This window comes from Exophiala bonariae, assembly GCF_035927105.1.
Source record: "Exophiala bonariae strain CCFEE 5792 chromosome Unknown scaffold_5, whole genome shotgun sequence".
NCBI classification, from domain to species: Eukaryota; Fungi; Ascomycota; class Eurotiomycetes; order Chaetothyriales; family Herpotrichiellaceae; genus Exophiala; species Exophiala bonariae.
The window spans coordinates 324,075-342,814 of NW_027042480.1; the positions used below are offsets into that span (position 1 = coordinate 324,075).

At 50.5% G+C, this 18,740-nt stretch overlaps 4 protein-coding genes across 4 annotated transcripts; 2 read left to right on the top strand and 2 right to left on the bottom strand.

Moving 5' to 3' along the window:
* Positions 1-4,305: 4,305 nt before the first annotated feature.
* LTR84_010887 (uncharacterized protein) lies at positions 4,306-10,975 on the top strand (the record flags this gene model as incomplete). The annotated part of the gene is made up of 3 exons (XM_064854420.1): positions 4,306-4,583; positions 4,642-10,879; positions 10,934-10,975. 3 exons carry the CDS (start codon positions 4,306-4,308, stop codon positions 10,973-10,975), a joined length of 6,558 nt encoding a protein of 2,185 aa, XP_064709146.1.
* A 2,279-nt stretch (positions 10,976-13,254) lies between these two features.
* Positions 13,255-13,911, top strand: TIM22 (Mitochondrial import inner membrane translocase subunit tim22; the record flags this gene model as incomplete). The annotated part of the gene is made up of 3 exons (XM_064854421.1): positions 13,255-13,335; positions 13,413-13,461; positions 13,529-13,911. The coding sequence occupies 3 exons, from the start codon at positions 13,255-13,257 to the stop codon at positions 13,909-13,911; spliced, it is 513 nt and encodes a 170-aa protein (XP_064709147.1).
* A 1,038-nt stretch (positions 13,912-14,949) lies between these two features.
* Positions 14,950-16,116, bottom strand: LTR84_010889 (uncharacterized protein; the record flags this gene model as incomplete). The annotated part of the gene is made up of 1 exon (XM_064854422.1): positions 14,950-16,116. The coding sequence occupies one exon, from the start codon at positions 16,114-16,116 to the stop codon at positions 14,950-14,952; it is 1,167 nt and encodes a 388-aa protein (XP_064709148.1).
* A 1,114-nt stretch (positions 16,117-17,230) lies between these two features.
* On the bottom strand, positions 17,231-18,329 carry LTR84_010890 (uncharacterized protein; the record flags this gene model as incomplete). Its single annotated transcript, XM_064854423.1, has 2 exons — positions 17,231-18,113; positions 18,235-18,329. The coding sequence occupies 2 exons, from the start codon at positions 18,327-18,329 to the stop codon at positions 17,231-17,233; spliced, it is 978 nt and encodes a 325-aa protein (XP_064709149.1).
* Between the last annotated feature and the right edge of the window lie 411 nt (positions 18,330-18,740).

Sequence of the window (18,740 nt, forward strand, 5' to 3'; positions counted from 1 at the left end):
CCAATGGGTTGGATGGCCTTCGAATGATTTGATAAAAATGACCGAATAGGAAAATAGCTCTACATCTCGGTGGCCAGGGTGGAACTATTCGATAGCACGCTTTGGGGTCGCATTATCAGCCACAGCCACAGCCTTGTCCGAACATGAACATCCATCTGAGCTTACCTCACAAGTCCAATGTGGCAAACAAATATTAGGCAGCTACTCGTACTTCACGCCGCTTGAAGATATTGGTAACGAGTACGAGTCCGAACATGATTCAAATGCCGATCTCTAAAATGAGTGTGGTCCCCGAACGCCTTATTATTAGTAGCATTGGCCTTATGTTCTCTTATGGAGTAATGTGTATCAAGCTTAGACGACGGATCTCCGTACTCGTACGAGTAGGTGATACCGGATTTCGAGTTCTCACTCCATCAGGAAAGCCGGTTACTAGTGTGATATTCATTATTGGACCAACCGAACCACAACTTGAACATGACTGTGGCAAAATTGCCGTGATAAGCGAAACCCGAGGGAGCTTGACGGCAGCATGGAGCATTAATAAGTATGAATGGCAAACAAGTTTTTCATGAGTCGTGTTCTCTCCGTGATACATGATACGGTTCCACAAAAGTCTGGGAGGTGGCAATCGGAATGGCAGTTTTAGCAGCAAAGGGCCACGAAACCACACTCACGTCGAGGTACTCCGTAAGGGGTACCAATCTACGACACGCTCCATTCAGCCTTGAAATGCCCCATGCACAGATCCAACATCTCATTATTAATGTTGACCCTTGCGTATTCTACATGGTTTCCGCATGCTGTGGGCGTCGTTTCGGTTGGAGGGAGCCTCTGTTAACCACCCCAGAAAAGGAGAACTCCATCTGCAAGCCAAGCGCCACATAATCTCGTCGAGGTTGAATTATTTGTTATCGATTAGAATTTCTGATAATGCCACATCTCAAACCAAATAGAACCACCATGTATCGCCCGAAAGCGCCTCTCCCGACAGTAGTTTGAGCTACGGGGCTTTCTTTTCACGGTCGCTTCAAGGCTGAGACTAGCTAAAAAGGGGGTGGGGGGAGACAATGTCTGAGGCTATCACCCACCCGGGTTCCACAGCACCCTTCTCTCAGGACAAGACTTTTTTAGTAGCTTCTAGGTCAATCCTTCTGAAAGCGACTAGTACGTTAGCAAGTGAACTCCGTAGGCTATTGCGGATGCAAATCTGGCGTCAAGGGTCAAGAGGCAAGAGTCAAGCCCAGCGGCCACTTTGTCCGGCAAAGGCAAGCCGAAGGCCAAAAATGCGGATGCCGATAACTCTGAAATGCGTAAGAGGCTCGCTACTACTGTAGGCTCATCCCTTGAAATCTCTTGGTCCAAGACTACGTGGTTACCTCGAATAAAAGGAGTCCCCAAACGTGGAAACGCATGGCGGACTCCCTGACATGAATCATGAAATTATACCAGCAAGAAGTGGAATGGTACCCTCCTTCTCATAAATTCTTGCCCAGTAGCTTGGTCACTACTACTGCAAAAGCGAGTGATGGCGAATCAACGGGTAAGTGTAGTGTACCCCTTTTCACTATCTCAAGTATTTGCAACATGACTCGACTGTAGATAGAGATATTCCTTATCATGATCGAAATTGGACCAACGCGGTATCCAATGCTGATGCTCATACTCGGTATCATTCCGAGCGAAATACTTCTCTTTGTGGGACGTGTGCCAGTCTTGGTCTTGGTCTTGACTCTTGAGAATCAGTGACATCAATAGCATTGAAGTCCGTATATAAATGGGGCATAAATGTCATTTTGATTCGGAACAATAGTATTGCTGTAATCTGCAGAACGTGAACCGCGGTACCGGGCGGACCAACGCAAGTTTGAAGGAATGGAAGGCAGAATGGAATCTTTCAAGACAAGCTAAAATTGTCCGTGTCATTTGTTCCCAGCCATGAACCTTGTCAATGAACTCGAAGAGATCGATATAGCGGAAGGCTAGAGGCTTGGGCGACCAGGCTCTACCCAAAGAAGAAAGGTACAGCAGATTTGCACCCAAATATAGAGATTAAAGCTCGGATCACTAGACCGTTGTTGGAGTAGCAGACGAGCTAACCGGAGGTTAAGTCTGGGTTGCCCTGAAGCATGTTTGATCCCTGCACTGCGATGTTTGGGACAATCCATGCCACCCTGGCACCCTGCCCCTTTCAAACACGGGTCAAGGAGACATTGTTGGCATCTCATTTGTCGCAAACTCCGCCTGCGACCGCAGTGCTGGCGAAATTGCTTGAGAAATTTTGGGTCGGTCGTATCAGAACCTCAGGACCTCAGGGATTCAGGGATCCGATGCAGAATGATAACGACTCAACCCACTCTCTAGGAGACTCGCCTCCTGTGGTTTGTTGCGTGACTGGCACATGTTAATCAAAGAAGGTAGGGCGTGTGTTGGTTATCGATGACTCGACGGACTGTGAGCATGATGGCTCGATCACAACGTTGGGAATCTTGAGTGGTTGTAGCCCAGTGAGAAATCTCCGAAACATTTTTTATTTTGTCACGGTGGGCATGGGAACAACAAACACGAAATACAAGCTGGAGCCCAAAAAATTCATGGACCATGCAGTCATCATCTTGGGAGACAGCGGACCCCAGATTTGTTTGTCAGTGGTCATTTTTCTCCAATCTCCTTGCCGCCACCAAAGGAGCATTTCAGCCTCAGCCGAGCTGATTAGGGGTGGCCGCTAAGCTGGGCGATGTGGGTGAGGGAGTACTCCGTACTCAGTATTGTCACACTGTGACAGATTTGTCTTTACATGGTGTAAGATTGTGTACAGGCTGCCTTGTCGATTCAGCAATCAGCGAGATAAAAGTATGACCGAGTCGAGGTCGGCAGGTAGATTACAGTTGATTATCTGCATATGATTATATTCAGAGTGTCCAGTGTGTAAGTCAGTGGCAATTACCATTTCATGGATTGAAGGAAGAGACCATTTCGTCTGCGAATGGCGTCTAGGACCAAGGCTTGGAGAGCATATTGCACCTTAACGTTCCATTGCGCTGACAGTCGGTACGAGCTCGCTGAGACATAGACATCTGGTATGGGTTAACGGACGGTTTGTCTGTACCTTGGACTCTAGAAGCCAGCAACAGACAGATATAATTGAATCCGATCTGATGATGAGCTAAAGTGGCTGGTTATCCGTAACGGGTTTGGCGTTGTTAAGAAGCTTGGCAGCTGGAGGTGCAGTCACGACTCACGGTGAGTGCCTGCACTCGGCGTCTACAGGGAAAGTGCGCAGGCGCCCCTCGGGCTCGTACTCGTAGTCCAGGTGCAGTGTGACTGCCCAAAAGTAAAGGGCAATAATGGGCGTGACAGGTACTAGGTACTTGGTACCACTACAAGACTCTCTCCGGGTGTCAACACCACCCACTCACGACTCACGAGTCACCACTCGTACTTTTGGCATATCCTTAGCCTACACTACGACGATCACAACATTCTGCGGTGTACCTTTACTCCTCTGCTGTGCCAGTGATTCAAACACTCGTATATCTCTTTGTCTGGAACAGAAAGAAACTCTTGCTGCCCCGGCTGTACTCTCATTACCACTCCTCATCCTATCATTTGTCCTGCCCGCGTGCGGCTGAGCTCGCGGCAACTCAATCCCCCTCTAAACGATACAAAGGTGACCTTCGCCTGCAACGGTAGCCAGTGGGAAGCTGGGATCCACGCCAGAGTACCCGTACCACCCATGCCTGGCAGGCCTTATATTTTGAACCAAGTGGCTGTTTAGGGCTGGCATAAGCGAAGGAACTCGTACAGCAGCAAGATACCACAGACCAACTCAGAGGTAATCACACAAGTGCCACAAGACACACCCTGGTATCCTCCTGCGTATGGCGGTGTAAGATTACCGCCAGCTTGTCGAGTTGTCCATGTCTCATTTGAACCAACCATCCCCACTTGCTGCTTCGGGCGCCGAACAAGTGCTGACTTGGACTAGGGGAGCCCATTGCTGCGCTGGGTGGAGTCCTTTCATGACCGCAACACTCGAGGCCCACGGGCACGAACAGAACAGCCTCCCTCTCCAGTTTGGGAGGCTGCCACCTCTGCCATGCTCTTGATTTCCTGCGCAGATCTCGTGCATGCCCACCAGACCCACCAGGGGGCGCGGTCTTTCCTACTGGTCGCCAATCTATTTTGAACCGGCCTCCAGCGTGTTTCTCATTCTCCTATAACATAGCTGACCACCCCAATTTACCCGTGTTTTCCTTTCCCTAAGCAACACTCGTTGAAGCTCGTCGACTTTTTACCAGCATCATGGAGGAGGTCTACGTCTTCGGCGACCAAACCGCGGACCTGAGGGCCTTTTTCACAAAGGTCTTCGCCCGCAAAGACGATGTATTACTACAAAGTTTCCTCGAAAGAACTGGCGAAGCCGTCAGGACAGAGAACAAATACCGTACACATCCTTCAAAAGCAGTCCCTAATTTCACCACCATTCAAGAACTAGTCGATCGTTATTTCAGAGGTGACGGCAAAGATGCCGCCATCGAGAGTGCTCTGGTTTCCGTTGCACAATTCTCTCATTTTATCGGGTATGTTCAGGAGTCAACCCCTGAGTCCCCTGCCAGAAAACTGACCACAATCACACAGTGCTTTCGAGGAGCGAACCCCTTCATATATTCAACCTAATACTGATGCACGATTGGTCGGTCTTTGCACCGGTCTGATCGCAGCCACCGCTGTCGCTTCCGCCGATTCCTTAACCGCTCTTATTCCATTGGCCGTGGAAGGTGTCCGAATTGCCTTCCGAGCTGGTGCCCACGTGGGAAGAGTAGCACAGCAAATTGAAGGAGAACAGAAGCCCCAGTCATGGTCGACGATTGTGGCTGCGGATGAGAAATCAGCACAGGCTGCTCTCGACGCCTTCCACAAGGAAAAGGGAACATCGCCAACCAACAAGCTATGGATCAGTGCTTCATCAGCCACTTCAGTAACGATCAGTGGTCCCCCTTCTACAAAGGCCAGTGCATTCGAAGAATCCGAGTTCTTCCGCACTGCAAAGAACGTACCGGTACAAATATTTGCCCCTTACCACGCATCACATCTGCATTCCCAGTCGGACCTGGACAAGATCCTCCGACCTCAGACCAAGGTCATCTTCGAGAACGCACCAGCCAGATTCCCTGTCTGCTCCAGTGTGACTGGCAAGCCCTTTACTGGCAAGAATGGCTACGAGCTTCTCCAGGAAGCTCTCAAGGAGATCGTCATTGAACCTTTCCGATGGGATAAGGTCCTCAAATACACCGCTTCGGGCAAAACCGAGCAGGCTAAGGTCTTCGCCGTTGGGCCTACGAATCTTGCCAGTAGTGTTGTTTCTGCCCTGAAAGCATCCACGCCCAAGGTTTCTCTTGAGGATCAATCACACTGGGCAGCCGTCACTGCTGCAGGAACACAACACTCCAAACGCGAAGCTGACATCGCCATTGTTGGATATTCCGGCAGATTCCCTGACGCTGCTGACAACGAATTGTTCTGGCAGCTAATGGAAAAAGGCTTGGACGTTCACCGACCTGTTCCCCCGGACAGATTTCCGGTCGACTCCCACACCGATCCTACTTCCAAGAAGAAGAACACCTCTCACACACCTTTTGGTAACTTTATTGAGAATCCTGGTCTTTTCGATGCAAGATTCTTCAACATGTCGCCACGTGAAGCTGCACAGACTGATCCCATGCAACGTTTAATGCTGACCACTGGCTACGAAGCCATGGAAATGGCCGGTATTGTTCCAGATCGAACACCATCTACCAAGCGCGACAGAATTGGAACCTTCTATGGTCAGACCTCTGACGATTGGCGTGAAGTGAATGCCGCCCAGGACATTGATACATACTTCATTTCTGGTGGTGTGAGAGCCTTCGGCCCCGGTCGCATCAACTACTTCTTCAAATTCAGCGGTCCCAGTTTCTCTGTTGATACCGCTTGCTCTTCTAGTTTTGCAGCCATCAACGTTGCCATCACCTCTCTGCGCGCTGGAGAGTGTGATACCGCCTTCACCGGTGGTGCCAATGTTTTGACAAACTCAGATATTTTCTCCGGTCTCAGCAGAGGTCATTTCCTCTCCCGAACCGGTTCCTGCAAAACCTGGGATAACGATGCAGACGGGTACTGCCGTGGCGACGGTGTTTGCTCAGTCATCATGAAGCGTATGGAGGACGCAGTTGCTGACCGGGATCCCATTCTGGGAGTCATCCGCGGAATCGGTACCAATCACTCGGCAGAAGCGGTGTCTATTACACATCCTTGTGCAGAGAACCAGTCTTTCTTGTTTGACAAGGTTTTGAAGGAGTGCAACGTTCACTGCAACGATGTCAACTATGTTGAAATGCACGGTACTGGTACTCAAGCTGGGGACGGTATTGAGATGGAATCTGTCTCGTCTGTCTTTGCTCCTCGCACCCCTCGGAGACGTCCTGATCAACCACTATACGTGGGCGCAGTTAAATCCAACATCGGCCACGGTGAAGCTGTGTCTGGTGTTTGCGCTCTTATCAAGATTATTCTCATGCTCCAAAAGAGCAAGATCCCACCTCACACTGGTATCAAGACAACCATCAACAAGAATTTCGCACCAGATCTGAAGGAGCGCAATGTCAACATTGCTTTCAAGACAACTCCCTTCCTCCGCCCAGCAGGTGGCAAGCGTACAGTGTTCATCAACAACTTTAGTGCAGCTGGTGGGAACACAGCCATGCTCTTGACCGACGGACCAGAGGTTCCTCAGGAGGCCTCTGCTGACCCTCGATCCACACAAGTCGTGACTGTTTCCGCCAAATCTCTCGGAGCTTTCAAGAAAACCATCCAGAAGTACATTGACTATCTCGATATCAACCCGCAGGTCGGCTTGACTGACCTCGCTTACACTTTGACTGCTCGTCGTGCGCATTACAACTACAGAGCTGCTTTCCCAGTCCAGTCGGTTGCCCAGGTGCAAGCATCTCTGAAGGCTCTTCAAGACCAGACTCACAACCCCATCCCGCTTGCGGTACCTCAGGTTGCTATGGCTTTCACTGGACAAGGTTCCCAATATACATCTATGGGAAAGAAACTTTTTGAGACTTCCAAACAATTCCGTGGAGATATTGAGGAGTTCAATGAGATTGCCGTTCGACAAGGACTTCCGTCCATTTTGCCTCTGATCGATGGCTCTGTTGAGGTCCAACATCTTCCACCTACCGTTGTTCAGCTTGGGATGTGCTGCATTCAGATTGCTCTCACTCGTCTGTGGGCAACTTGGGGTGTCACACCTAGTGTCGTCATTGGCCACTCGCTGGGTGAATACGCTGCTCTTCAGGCTGCCGGTGTTCTATCTGTGGCTGATACCATCTACTTGGTTGGCAAGCGAGCACAACTCCTTGAACAGAAGTGCACTGCTGGTACTCATGCCATGCTTGCTGTCCGATCACCCGTCGCTGGCCTGCAGGACGTGATTGCCAACAGCAATGGAAAGATCGAGATCGCATGCATCAACGGTGTTTCCGACACTGTTCTTTCCGGCACTATGGGCGACATTGATGTTGTCGCTCAGAAATTAGCCGATGCTGGTCAAAAGTGTACCAAGCTTAAGCTTCCATTCGCCTTCCACTCTTCGCAGGTTGACCCCATTCTATCTGAGTTTGAGAGGCTGGCTTCTTCTGTCAAGTTCCACGCTCCGAGAGTTCCAGTCATATCTCCATTGTTGAGTGATGTTGTCAGCGTCGGCGGAGTCTTCGACGCCTTCTATCTCAGCCGACATTGCCGCAAGACTGTCGACTTTGTCGGAGGTTTATCTGCTGGCATGTCTACCGCCACTATTAGCGAGACATCGCTCTGGCTTGAAGTTGGTGGCCATCCTCTTTGCGCAAGCATGATCAAATCTTGTTTGTCAGCCCCAACTCTTCCAACCATGCGCCGCGATGAAGACCCATGGAAGATTATCTCAACCTCCATGGCTGGCCTCTACACCGCTGGAAGATCACTCAACTGGGATGCCTTCCACAAGGAGAATGAAGACATGAGGGTTCTCAATGATCTTCCCTTCTATGCGTATGATGCCAAGAACTATTGGCTGCAATACACTGGTGATTGGCTATTGTACAAGGGCGATTACCCCAAGGCTATCGCACCCGCTCCAGTTGCTTCTTCCTCATCAGCGCCCGCAAAGGCAAGGAAGTACTTGTCCACATCCGTTCAAGGTATCATTTCTGAGAAGGTTAAGGGCAACACCATCACGATTGAGGCAGAGTCTGACTTTGCTCACCCTAAGCTCTTCCCCGTTATTGCCGGTCATTTGGTTAATGGCAATGGATTGTGCCCATCTACCTTGCATGCTGACATTGCTTACACACTGGTCGATTATGGTGTCAACATTTTGAAACCCGGACACAAAGTTCACATCAACATTGGCAGCATGGACAATCCAAACCCCTTGCTTCTGAAGAACATCAACCAACCGGAGAGCCAAATCTTCCAAATCTACATGAAGATTGATCTTGATGCTCAAAAAGCCGACTTCCAGATCAGCACAAACAATGGCAAGAAGGATGTAATCCATGCCAAGTCTGTCATCAAATTCGAAGATCCTGCTGCGTGGAAGGAAGAGTGGAGCCGAACTGCATATCTTGTGCAATCGCGAATCGATCAGCTCACAGCCAAGGTTGAGACTGGTGAAGCCGACAAAGTTAGTAACAAGATGGCATACAAACTATTTGGTGCCCTCGTCGACTACTCCGAAGTCTATCGCGGCATGCAGAGTGTTGTGTTGGATGGCCCTGAGTTCGAAGCTACCAGCATTATCCGATACAAGACATCGCCCAATGATGGAGACTTCACTTTCAGTCCCTACATGATTGACGGAGCTTGCCATCTTTCTGGCTTCACTGTCAACGCCACTGTCAATCCTCAGGACGAATGTTACATCTCTCACGGTTGGTCTAGTGTGCGATTCTTGGAGCCATTGAAGCATGACAAACCATATTATGCCTACGTGAAGATGCAACCTGTTGCAGGTAGCAAAATGAGATCTGGTGATGTCTATGTCTTCGATGGAACCACCAAGGAAGTCATCGGTGTTGCTGGAGCTGTTCGCTTCCAATGTGTCCCTCGAAAGCTCATGGATGTCATCATGCCCAAGCCCAAGGCCGATGGAAAAGCTGCTGCTAAGGCCCCTACTGCCGTTCCCGCAGTCAAGGCCGCGAGCCCTGTTTCCCGTGCCCCCATTCAGGTCGACATCCCTGCACCTGCGCCCAAGGTCAAGGCCAAGAAGCCTGCCAAAGCTCCCAAGGTGAAGGCACCTGCAGCGCCCAAGCCTGCTTCCGGAGGACTTGCTGTCCGCGCCTTCGACATCATCGCGAAAGAGATTGATGTCGAGCAGAACGAGTTGAACGATGACATTCAATGGGCCGACATGGGTGTCGACAGCTTGATGTCTCTCACCATCTCTGGCAAGTTCCGTGAAGACCTAGATCTCGAAGTCGAGAGCACTCTCTTCACCGATTACTCTTCTGTTGGCGCCCTGCGCAAGTACCTCAGCGGTCTCTCTGGCCCTGAACCTGCAGGTGCTGGTGACGCTAGCTCCGTTGAGTCGACTGATTCTGGCTCCGAGAGTGATGATGATACTGTTGAGTCTGGTATCACCACTCCTGAGGCTGAGGATTTCCCATCAAAGATCCCAGATGGAAAGTCCGCTGCTGTTGAAGCTGTCGCTCAAGCACCAGGAGGTGACATGATCGAGACTATCCGAGTAGTCATCGCCCAAGAAATGGAAATGGAACTCGAAGAGATTACCGAGACCACGGATTTGAGCAACCTTGGTATGGATTCCTTGATGGCTTTGACTGTCTTGGGCAAACTGCGAGAAGAGCATGAGATCGACCTTGATCCCACGATCTTGGCCGATAACCCATCTCTGGGTCACCTTCGTAAAGCTTTGGGTCTGGATAAGCCCAAGGTTGTCGCACCTCCCCCTCCAAAAGTTGCTCCAGCGCCAATCGCTTCGCCCCCTCCAGCGGCTCCCGCGACATTCCAGGTCAACACCCAAATGACTCCTGCAGCCCCAGTTGTTCAGGTCGTTGTGCAGATGCCACCTGCCACATCAGTCTTGCTGCAAGGTAATCCCAAGACTGCCACCAAGAACCTGTTTCTCTTCCCTGATGGTTCAGGCTCAGCAACATCATATGTTTCTATCCCTGCAATCGACAGCAAGAACTTGGCGGTCTATGGACTCAACTGCCCCTTCATGAAAGACCCCACAAGCTACACATGTGGCATTGAGGGAGTTTCCAAGCTCTATCTTGAAGAGGTTATGAGACGTCAACCTGTGGGACCTTACATTCTCGGTGGATGGTCTGCAGGAGGTGTGGTCGCATACGAAGTCACCCGACAATTGAACGACCTTGCCAAACTCAATCCCGACAAGAACTTCACTGTCGAGAAACTGGTGCTTATCGACTCACCTTGCCCAATCAGACTAGAGCCATTGCCAGCACGTCTCCATCACTTCTTCGACGAGATAGGCTTATTGGGAACTGGTACTGGAAAGACCCCCAACTGGCTGCTCCCGCATTTCGAGTACAGCATCAAGGCTTTGACAGCCTACAAGCCCGAGCAAAAGACGATGCACGACTTCAAGCCACCACCAACCTTGTTGATCTGGGCTACCGAGGGTGTCTGCGGCAAGCCAGGTGACAAGAAGCCACCTCCACAAGCTGATGACCCCAAGAGCATGAAGTGGCTCTTGGAGAACCGAACAGACTTCGGCCCCAACGGATGGGACAAATTATTGAGTCCTGACGTTTGTAAGATGGTCACCGTTGTTGGTAACCATTTCACCATGATGAAGCCTCCAGTGGTAAGTTTCCCTCTCATACGCAAGACTTCAACTTGTACTAACATTCAACTACAGGCTAAGGGTGTTGGCTCCTACATTCGTGAGGCTCTCCTATAAAGAAGACCGTCATGCATGGTTATCGAGTTTCAAGCTTTTGTCACGCATGGAGATACCTATAGAGGGTGAGAGAAGGATATAGACTTATTTGGGTTGATGATCAAACTACACAACCGTGTTTTGAAAATGGTACATATTGGGACTTCGGTAGCGTTTTTGCCAGGCATTTCCAGAAGCGTTCTTGGAATTTTATGGGCGCACGTTTCGGTACTCTCTCCCGATGAGATGAGTTGCCTTGATCAAATTGCTTTTGACGGATTTGTATTTTTCTCATGAGGGCGTTTGGCAAGCGTGTGGAAGTGGTGCACGCAAGTGCTGAGAAGGTCAGCAGAAAGCCTCCATCTTTATTTCTGGGCTCTTGATTGAAAAACCCAATCAGTGTTATTGATAGCTTCATTTACCTACGCTGTACTCTGAATTATTAATTACCTGAAACCAATTTCTTGCCTAGCATTCTTCTGTGGCCTGAGTCTATATTGTGAACTATCTACTTAGTCGCTCGATCCTCCAGTCGATGATGCTGATGATCCTTGTGTCATGGTTGGTACTTAGCCACATGTACCTCATTCGAATCACGTCATCGTCCACACGTTTGACAAGGTCGTTTTACATTTGAGTTGCACATGCCTCTGCGGACATCATTTATGAGACTACGGAGCAGAAAGTAACTACCTAGAGTCCAAGGACTTCTTGGCCATCAAGTGAACCCCGGTACCAAGTACTCACTACTCGTGATTTAGTGAGGCAATGACTAACCAGAGTAAAAATAGCCATGTCCGAAAAGCTGCATGTCTCACTTATGAGAAAGACACTCCGGATTCTAGGCGTACTTCGCACTTGTAGATCTTTTCGCGGACTCTCCTTCCACAACTCTCAGGTGTTCTTACTCGTACCAGTATTCACATCTCCGCAGGCCGAACTCCTCCAATCTGGACATTGCTAGACTCCGTTTCTAGGCCACGGCGCGCAACCTCTGGACTTGGTCAAGTTCCAAGTCATCCACGTCCAACAAGCTTTCTCGCTTGCATGCCGTCTTCCATCAGCTCCTGTCACACGGGCCCGTCAATCCAAGCAATAATACGAAACAATTGTCTCGGTCTGACCCTGTATATCTGGTATCATTTGACAGGTCGACTAAGGCATTTTGGCACTCCCGGCGCGTTTACTCCTACGTTCTCTAACTTGTGAGTATCCACGCGGGAGATGGAGTGACATGCTCTTCTTTCCCACGAACACCTATCTGCATTCCCCAGTCATTTCCAACGTCGTGCTCGTAGGCCAGTACCTACCTGTCAGCCACAAAGGGGATGTTTTCCTGTCCCCCAAATCCACATGGACCGCTTCACACGTGGCGCAGGATGTCCATCTTCATTGCGAAAATGTAATTTGCTCTTCACATCATGAGATTTCTTAAGATGTTTGTATTTCTTGTTAGTCCATTATTCTGAATCTCCCATAGTCACCCGTCATCCTGAACTTTATGAACGGAGAGGACTTCTCGGGTCCCTCTAAAAATTTAAAGCTCGAGATTATTGCTTTGCTTTGCGTTACGTAGAGACGGATCTTGCGGAAAGTGACTTCTGCCTCGTTGCTACTGACAGTTGGTTTCCATGGAATGCGCTGAGTAGGCATATCCCCAGTCATTGCTGATACGCGTCATGTCTTGCTAGGACATGGTTTGACAAATGTTGCTGTCGCATTGAAGTTCTAGTACTACAACTGTGCGCCATTTGACAATTGGGTGACCCGAGGATGCGCACTTGTGCAAGCAAGGATGTTCTGGACATTATTGCGTGCCCCACCGTGGACAGCGAAGTATACACTGGAGTTCAGAACGCCATTACAGTACCTGCCGCATGAGTGCTGAGATTGTCGAGTTTGTCCTGAGATGGCACGCGATACGTTCAGGCATTTATCTGAGATGGCTTCATTTGCCCTATATTCAACATTTACAACATAGCATGATGCTGAAAACTCGAATAACCGTTCCTTGGGTCCTTGAACCCAAAATAATGTGAACCTATCTGCATAGTCCAAGTCCCTAGGAACCTCGCACACAAGCGCAGCCTTGTCAGCCTTGTTGTCATCCACGTGATCATGGTTGCAGCCAATCGGAGACACCTTGCTTCTTGCCGCAAAATCCCGCGATGGTTTCCCCGGTCTTCTCCCATCTGGGTGCCATCCATAACTTTTTTCCATCTCGCAGTCAACTCTCTGGCATTGCCTCCATCAAACACCCAACTCTCATTTACTCCCTTCATAGTCTTTCCAGCGCAGCCATGTCTTACTCCGGCGTCTACGGTCCGCCCAGCAATGCAAACTCCGACTTGGATGAGCAACAGCAGAAATATGTCAAGATGGTATGAACAGGCCCGCGATTCCAGTTTGCGCTTTTTGTTTTTGGTTGTCGATGAGACTGACAGGAGTTGCTCTATAGATGCAGAGTGGGATGGAATCTTGTGTCGTCAAAGCTATCATGGCCGGAGGTGTGTTTCCCCCTTCTCCGTCCTCCCTATCGAGAAGACCTCATGGCTGACTGACGCGGTCTCGCAGGAATGGGCTTCGCTCTCGGAGGCGCTTTTGGGCTCTTCATGTCCAGTATGGCGTACGACACGCCTCTCTCCGCACAAGGACAAGCAATCACATCCCTCCCAGTGAAGCAACAGATACGGCAGGGCCTGAAAGACATGGGATCAAAATCCCTCTCCTCGGCCAAGAACTTTGGCAAGATCGGCCTATTATACAGCGGCGTGGAGTGCACTGTAGAAGGCTTCAGGGCGAAATCAGACCTCACAAACTCGGTGGCCGCTGGCTGTATAACGGGTGCCATTCTCGGCTATCCTGCAGGGCCGCAGGCGGCGGCACTCGGCTGCGGCGGTTTTGCGGCCTTTTCGGCTGCTATCGATGCTTATATGAGGATGCCGGAGAGCGATTGAGATGGATTTGCAACATTCATCTGTCTGAATAAAGAAAAGAAGACTGGCATGGCACGGATTCACATCGATATTCCATTTTTGAGGCGCAAGGTTGCTGGGGATAAAAGGTGGTCATACCAAACGAGCGAGCATTGCTGGCGCAAAGGGTTTCTACATCTGGATGATATTGTACAACATGGCACAAGCCTGCACTCTACTTACTGGCTTCTCTTCGAAACTAGGGAATGCGAAACGAATCGAAGCATTCTTCTGCGCATGGCTGTGGAGTCTTCAAATACGACCAAACTCCAGGTAATATATTGTTCGGTACTTGCTCAATACGATCAACCGGTGCGTCTGCCACATTGATATCCTCGAAAGGGCAATGCTTGGTCCGATCTACCTTGCGCTCGTTTCCACCCAGGATCGCAAAGCCTACATGCGAAAATCTCTCTCTACTCAGACTTTAGCAACTCCGATGGGTCGAACTTCCACTATTCGTGGCAGCGAATCAGTCAAGAACCACATCATGCTGTTTCCAAGGAGTTATCACATGCATTAGAGCGGACCTCGCGCTCATAAGCTGCATGATTCTCTACACCCCCTAGACACGACTACTGGAGCTCGAAGCAAAACCCAAGTCATGCCCCTGATCGGCTCCAGACGATTTACACCAGCTATTGATTACAGACACCAAACTGAACATACAAATCCACCGCCGGGATGTTTAATCGCCAGCGTCAACATAATGGTGCTAAACATGCAATCCCTTCGTCGGGCGCATTGGACTGATTCCTGGTGAAGTTGGACAGAATCTTAATTTCACAGTGAACATAGTGACACGGCTTCTTCTTCGGACTTTCTCACATCCTCATATCATATCATTAGTATCATAGAACGATCGTGTGCACAATTTGTTGGGTAGGGTTCGCCCCTATAAACTGCACCACAGAGATGGGAATCGATCGACGAGAAATCTAGATTTTCACAATATATGTACAAATGAGCATACCTTACAGGAGTACACAGCGCCGCTGCGTTCCACTTCACAATCGTACACTACTTCTTCATCTTCTTGTTCCTCCTTCTCGAAATATCTCCTAAGCCTTGCTCTCCGTCCTTCGTGCCAGCCTCAACCTTCGAAAAGAACCGCTTGATACCTGCATCGCGGCCCTTCATATCATTAGCATCCCTGTCTTCCACTCCGCCTTTCTTCTCACCCCAAGTCCCAAGCACCCTATCCCGCTCACCATGCCACCAAACATCCATCTCGCGCGCCTTATCATCTCGTTCCTTCAGCCACCGCGCCGCAATGCGTCCACACTCCCTTCCCACCTCCTCGGTCCCCTTCTTCAACGCCTTGCCCCCATGTAGATCCATGCCGTGATCGGCACCCACGACCGTCACCAGCCACGTCCTAGCCTTCATCTTCGCGCGCACCGACTCGAGCTGCGGAAGCGGACAGAGATTGTCGCGGTCGCCAGAAATGAACAGCACCTGCGTATCTGCGGGCAACGAGAGCAGGATCGCGTCGCGCACATCCCCCTTCTGCTGGCCAACTAGCGGATACGATGCCAGAACCAGTAGTTTTCCATGACTCTGTCCTTGCGCCTGTGCTCGTGCCTGTGAAGCAACAACAGCGGCTCTGGCGCCCATGCTCCTGCCCCCAAACGCCGCGGCGACATCACTTGCATCTCCACCCTCCCTACCCTTATCCTTCGACGAACCCTCGTACGCAAGCACGCTGTCAAACCCCTTCGCGCGCGCCGAAAGATTCATATTCCCCTGGAACATGACAATCGAGGATCCCGTCGACGCAAAGCCCTCAGAGAACTGCACCATCTTCGCGGCCGTCAGGTCCCCACCGGCGCCATGTGTGAAGATCAGATCGGGAGAACGCGGCGGTGCTCCTGAATCGTGCACGCTCCGTCTGCACGGGATGGGGTTTTTGGAGCCGGGGATCGTGTAGTTCGTGAATGTCGGGGTTGTTGTTTTCTGAGTTGATGGTCGTGGTGGTGGCGGTGGTGATGGTTGAGGTTTGGTGGCCTTGGGGATAGCATCCTTGTCGCGCGCTGGTTTCGTTGTGACGTCTTCAGTTGCTGGGTCCCTGCCCAACGCACTAGCCACTGCCTGTTCGGTGCCGGCAGTGCCTTTTGATGTCTTTGCATCCTTTACGGCAGCACTGCGCGTAGTGCTGCTGCGAGTTGCGTGTTTCTTGGGCGGCATGACGCGTGGAGATTGCGTCGTGCTTCACACTTGGATTATGAACTTAGTCAGGCTCAATGGGTTATTTATAGCCGCGTAAAACGATCAGAGCATTGAAATCAAAGCCGACAGAGGTTACACGAGACTTGGAATCGAAAGTCCTCTGCACTGGGCAGGCACAGTGAAGTATTGGAGGTCCGAGTCGTCGAGGTCACAAATGATGTGGATCAAAGCGGAGTTGTCATCCGTTAAAAGGAGTTAAATGTCGACAGCCTTGCGTGGGAGGGTGGATTGCGGGGAGTGGACCCGTACTGGTATTCCTAAATGAACAGAAGCCTCACGGAACAATATTGCTGTAGACTATAACTCTACTGATGGCAAAGAGGATGAATTGCCTATATCATGTCACGTCTTGGTGATGTGTGTTTAGCAGCAATCAATGGTATGACGCCACCGCGGTCGTATTCGGATTCAGAGCCACATTGGGCGGTATTCAGATCACAATTGTTACTGGAATTGAGATACGAAACGTCTGTGACATTCATCGCTTTCAGAACCCGCACTTCTCAGACTAATCTCCACTACGGGCTATGGAAGAAGAGCGACGGTGAAACATCGCTAGTCATCCATGTCGAGACTCCGTGTCTCCCCAAATTAGACTGGACCATTTTGATGCCGTGAGCCACTATATTGGACACTACCCACCTCGCCACTTGACTCGTAGGATGATGGAATCAACAGAGCTAAGGAACCAGTCATCTGTAGTACTCAAGAAAATCTCATATCAACTTGAATGTTTAGCAAACGTCGTCGCGAGACTCCTGTTGTGAAACAAACACGATCGATTTCTGGTGGCTGCTACTGTTGCAGTGACATGGTTGGTTGGCCACGCATTACATGTTGGGATGAGTCCTCGGACGGCATGCATGGACTTTGAACATCGTGGGCCGACAATATTGGATTCGTTGCTGAGTTTTTTTGGATTGTGATGAATGATGAGGTTTGTGATTGCCAGAAGGTCACTTAGTTCAAGCTTCGCCAGGGCGAGCGCCAAGTGCTTGCCTCAGGAGGGACTCGAACACGTCCTCGTCGACGACGGCGCCGAAACTGTGGGGCAGCGATTAATTGTGAACACTTAAGAATTACCTCCAGAGGGCACATACCCGAAACACCTGATCTGAGGCACGAGCGTATTCTGAAGAGCAGTCAAACCCTCTCGAGTGAGAAGGCTGAAGTTGGGGTGTTGGCGGATGCGTTGCCAGACCTCGACGGGGGTGATCTCGCCGTCCAGACTCAGGCGGTCCGAGAACTCCAACAGCTTCTCCAACTCGACCGCCGGTACCGTCCACTTGGAGCCGCTGGGTAGCCCGGATCGGGGGTCCAGCGATGCATTGAGCGCCGGCGAGCGCGACATGATGGGACTCATCAACATCATCTCATGTCCACTGCCCTCGGCGTCGATGCAATGAGAGTAATGATGCCTGAGACAGGGCTGTTCGAGGGCCAGCACAAACTCGACGCCGACTTGTGTAGACCCTAGGCCGTGGGGGTGGTATACCGGCATGCTGACGTTGAGTCCGGATTGGGAACTTTGACCGTGGCTGGGGGTGAAACTGGGTGCGTCTGAGATGGTGAGACCAGTGAGAAGGAGGTCGCTGGAGGAAGTTGAGGTAGAAGGATTCAGCATGGATGAAAAAGTGGTATCGGTGCTGGTGGTGGGAGGTGATATAAAGGTCGAGGGATTGGGAATGTAGTCCTCCGGAAAATACGCCCGGATACTCTGAGACTGATCCGCCAGGGTGAAAATTTCCACCGTGGCTTCGGGACTCGAGAGGAGAGGATCTGATGCCAGATCAGGCGGCAGGATGATTTTGTATTGCTTGATCAGATCCTTCAAACCCCGAATTAGTCCGCGGAGGGCTAGCACCTCTGTCTCGTGAGCCGAGTCCTTCGCACGTAATTTGGCCACTTCCGATTCTAGGGTTTTGACATAGGTAGCCTTGCGATCTCGGTGTGTTCTGTAATGATAAGAAATCAAACGTGTCCATGGTTAGCCGTGCAGATGCTTAAGGATAAAGAGGGGCGTTGCAAAACGCGAAACCCGCTTCACGTCACCACTTCTGCAAGGTCAAGATTTACCTTTGCGCTCGTCTGACCTGTTCACGTCGCCGAGCACTTTTACCGTTACTTTCGTCTTCATCCAGGGGGACCTCTTCATCCTGATCTGAGGCCATTCGGTCAGTGGATTGCAGCATGAGAGGAGAAAGAAGAAAAGCAATTGATTGGTGATAATCTTCTCGTTGGCTCGTTCTCAATCTCCACACAGCATGACCATACCACCATGTATGCGACGTAGGGCAGAATTATCTTAGGGCTCGAGCGGAGAGAAGGCAGGAACCCGAGTATAATAATTGAGTAATCTGAATAAACATGGACGACATACAAGGTTTCTGAGTTCTTGCCACGGTCGCTTGTGACCGATCTGTGTCGGACATGATGACCCAACCAAACCTTTGGCCGTGTAGGGGTGGGCCAATACTTGTCACTCTGCCTGTCGAGGATCAAGCGACTTCGATAAGTGGTTGAACCACGTTCCAAGACCGTTCGGTTGCTGTGCTACCCAATGGTCGATGCCAAGCAATGAT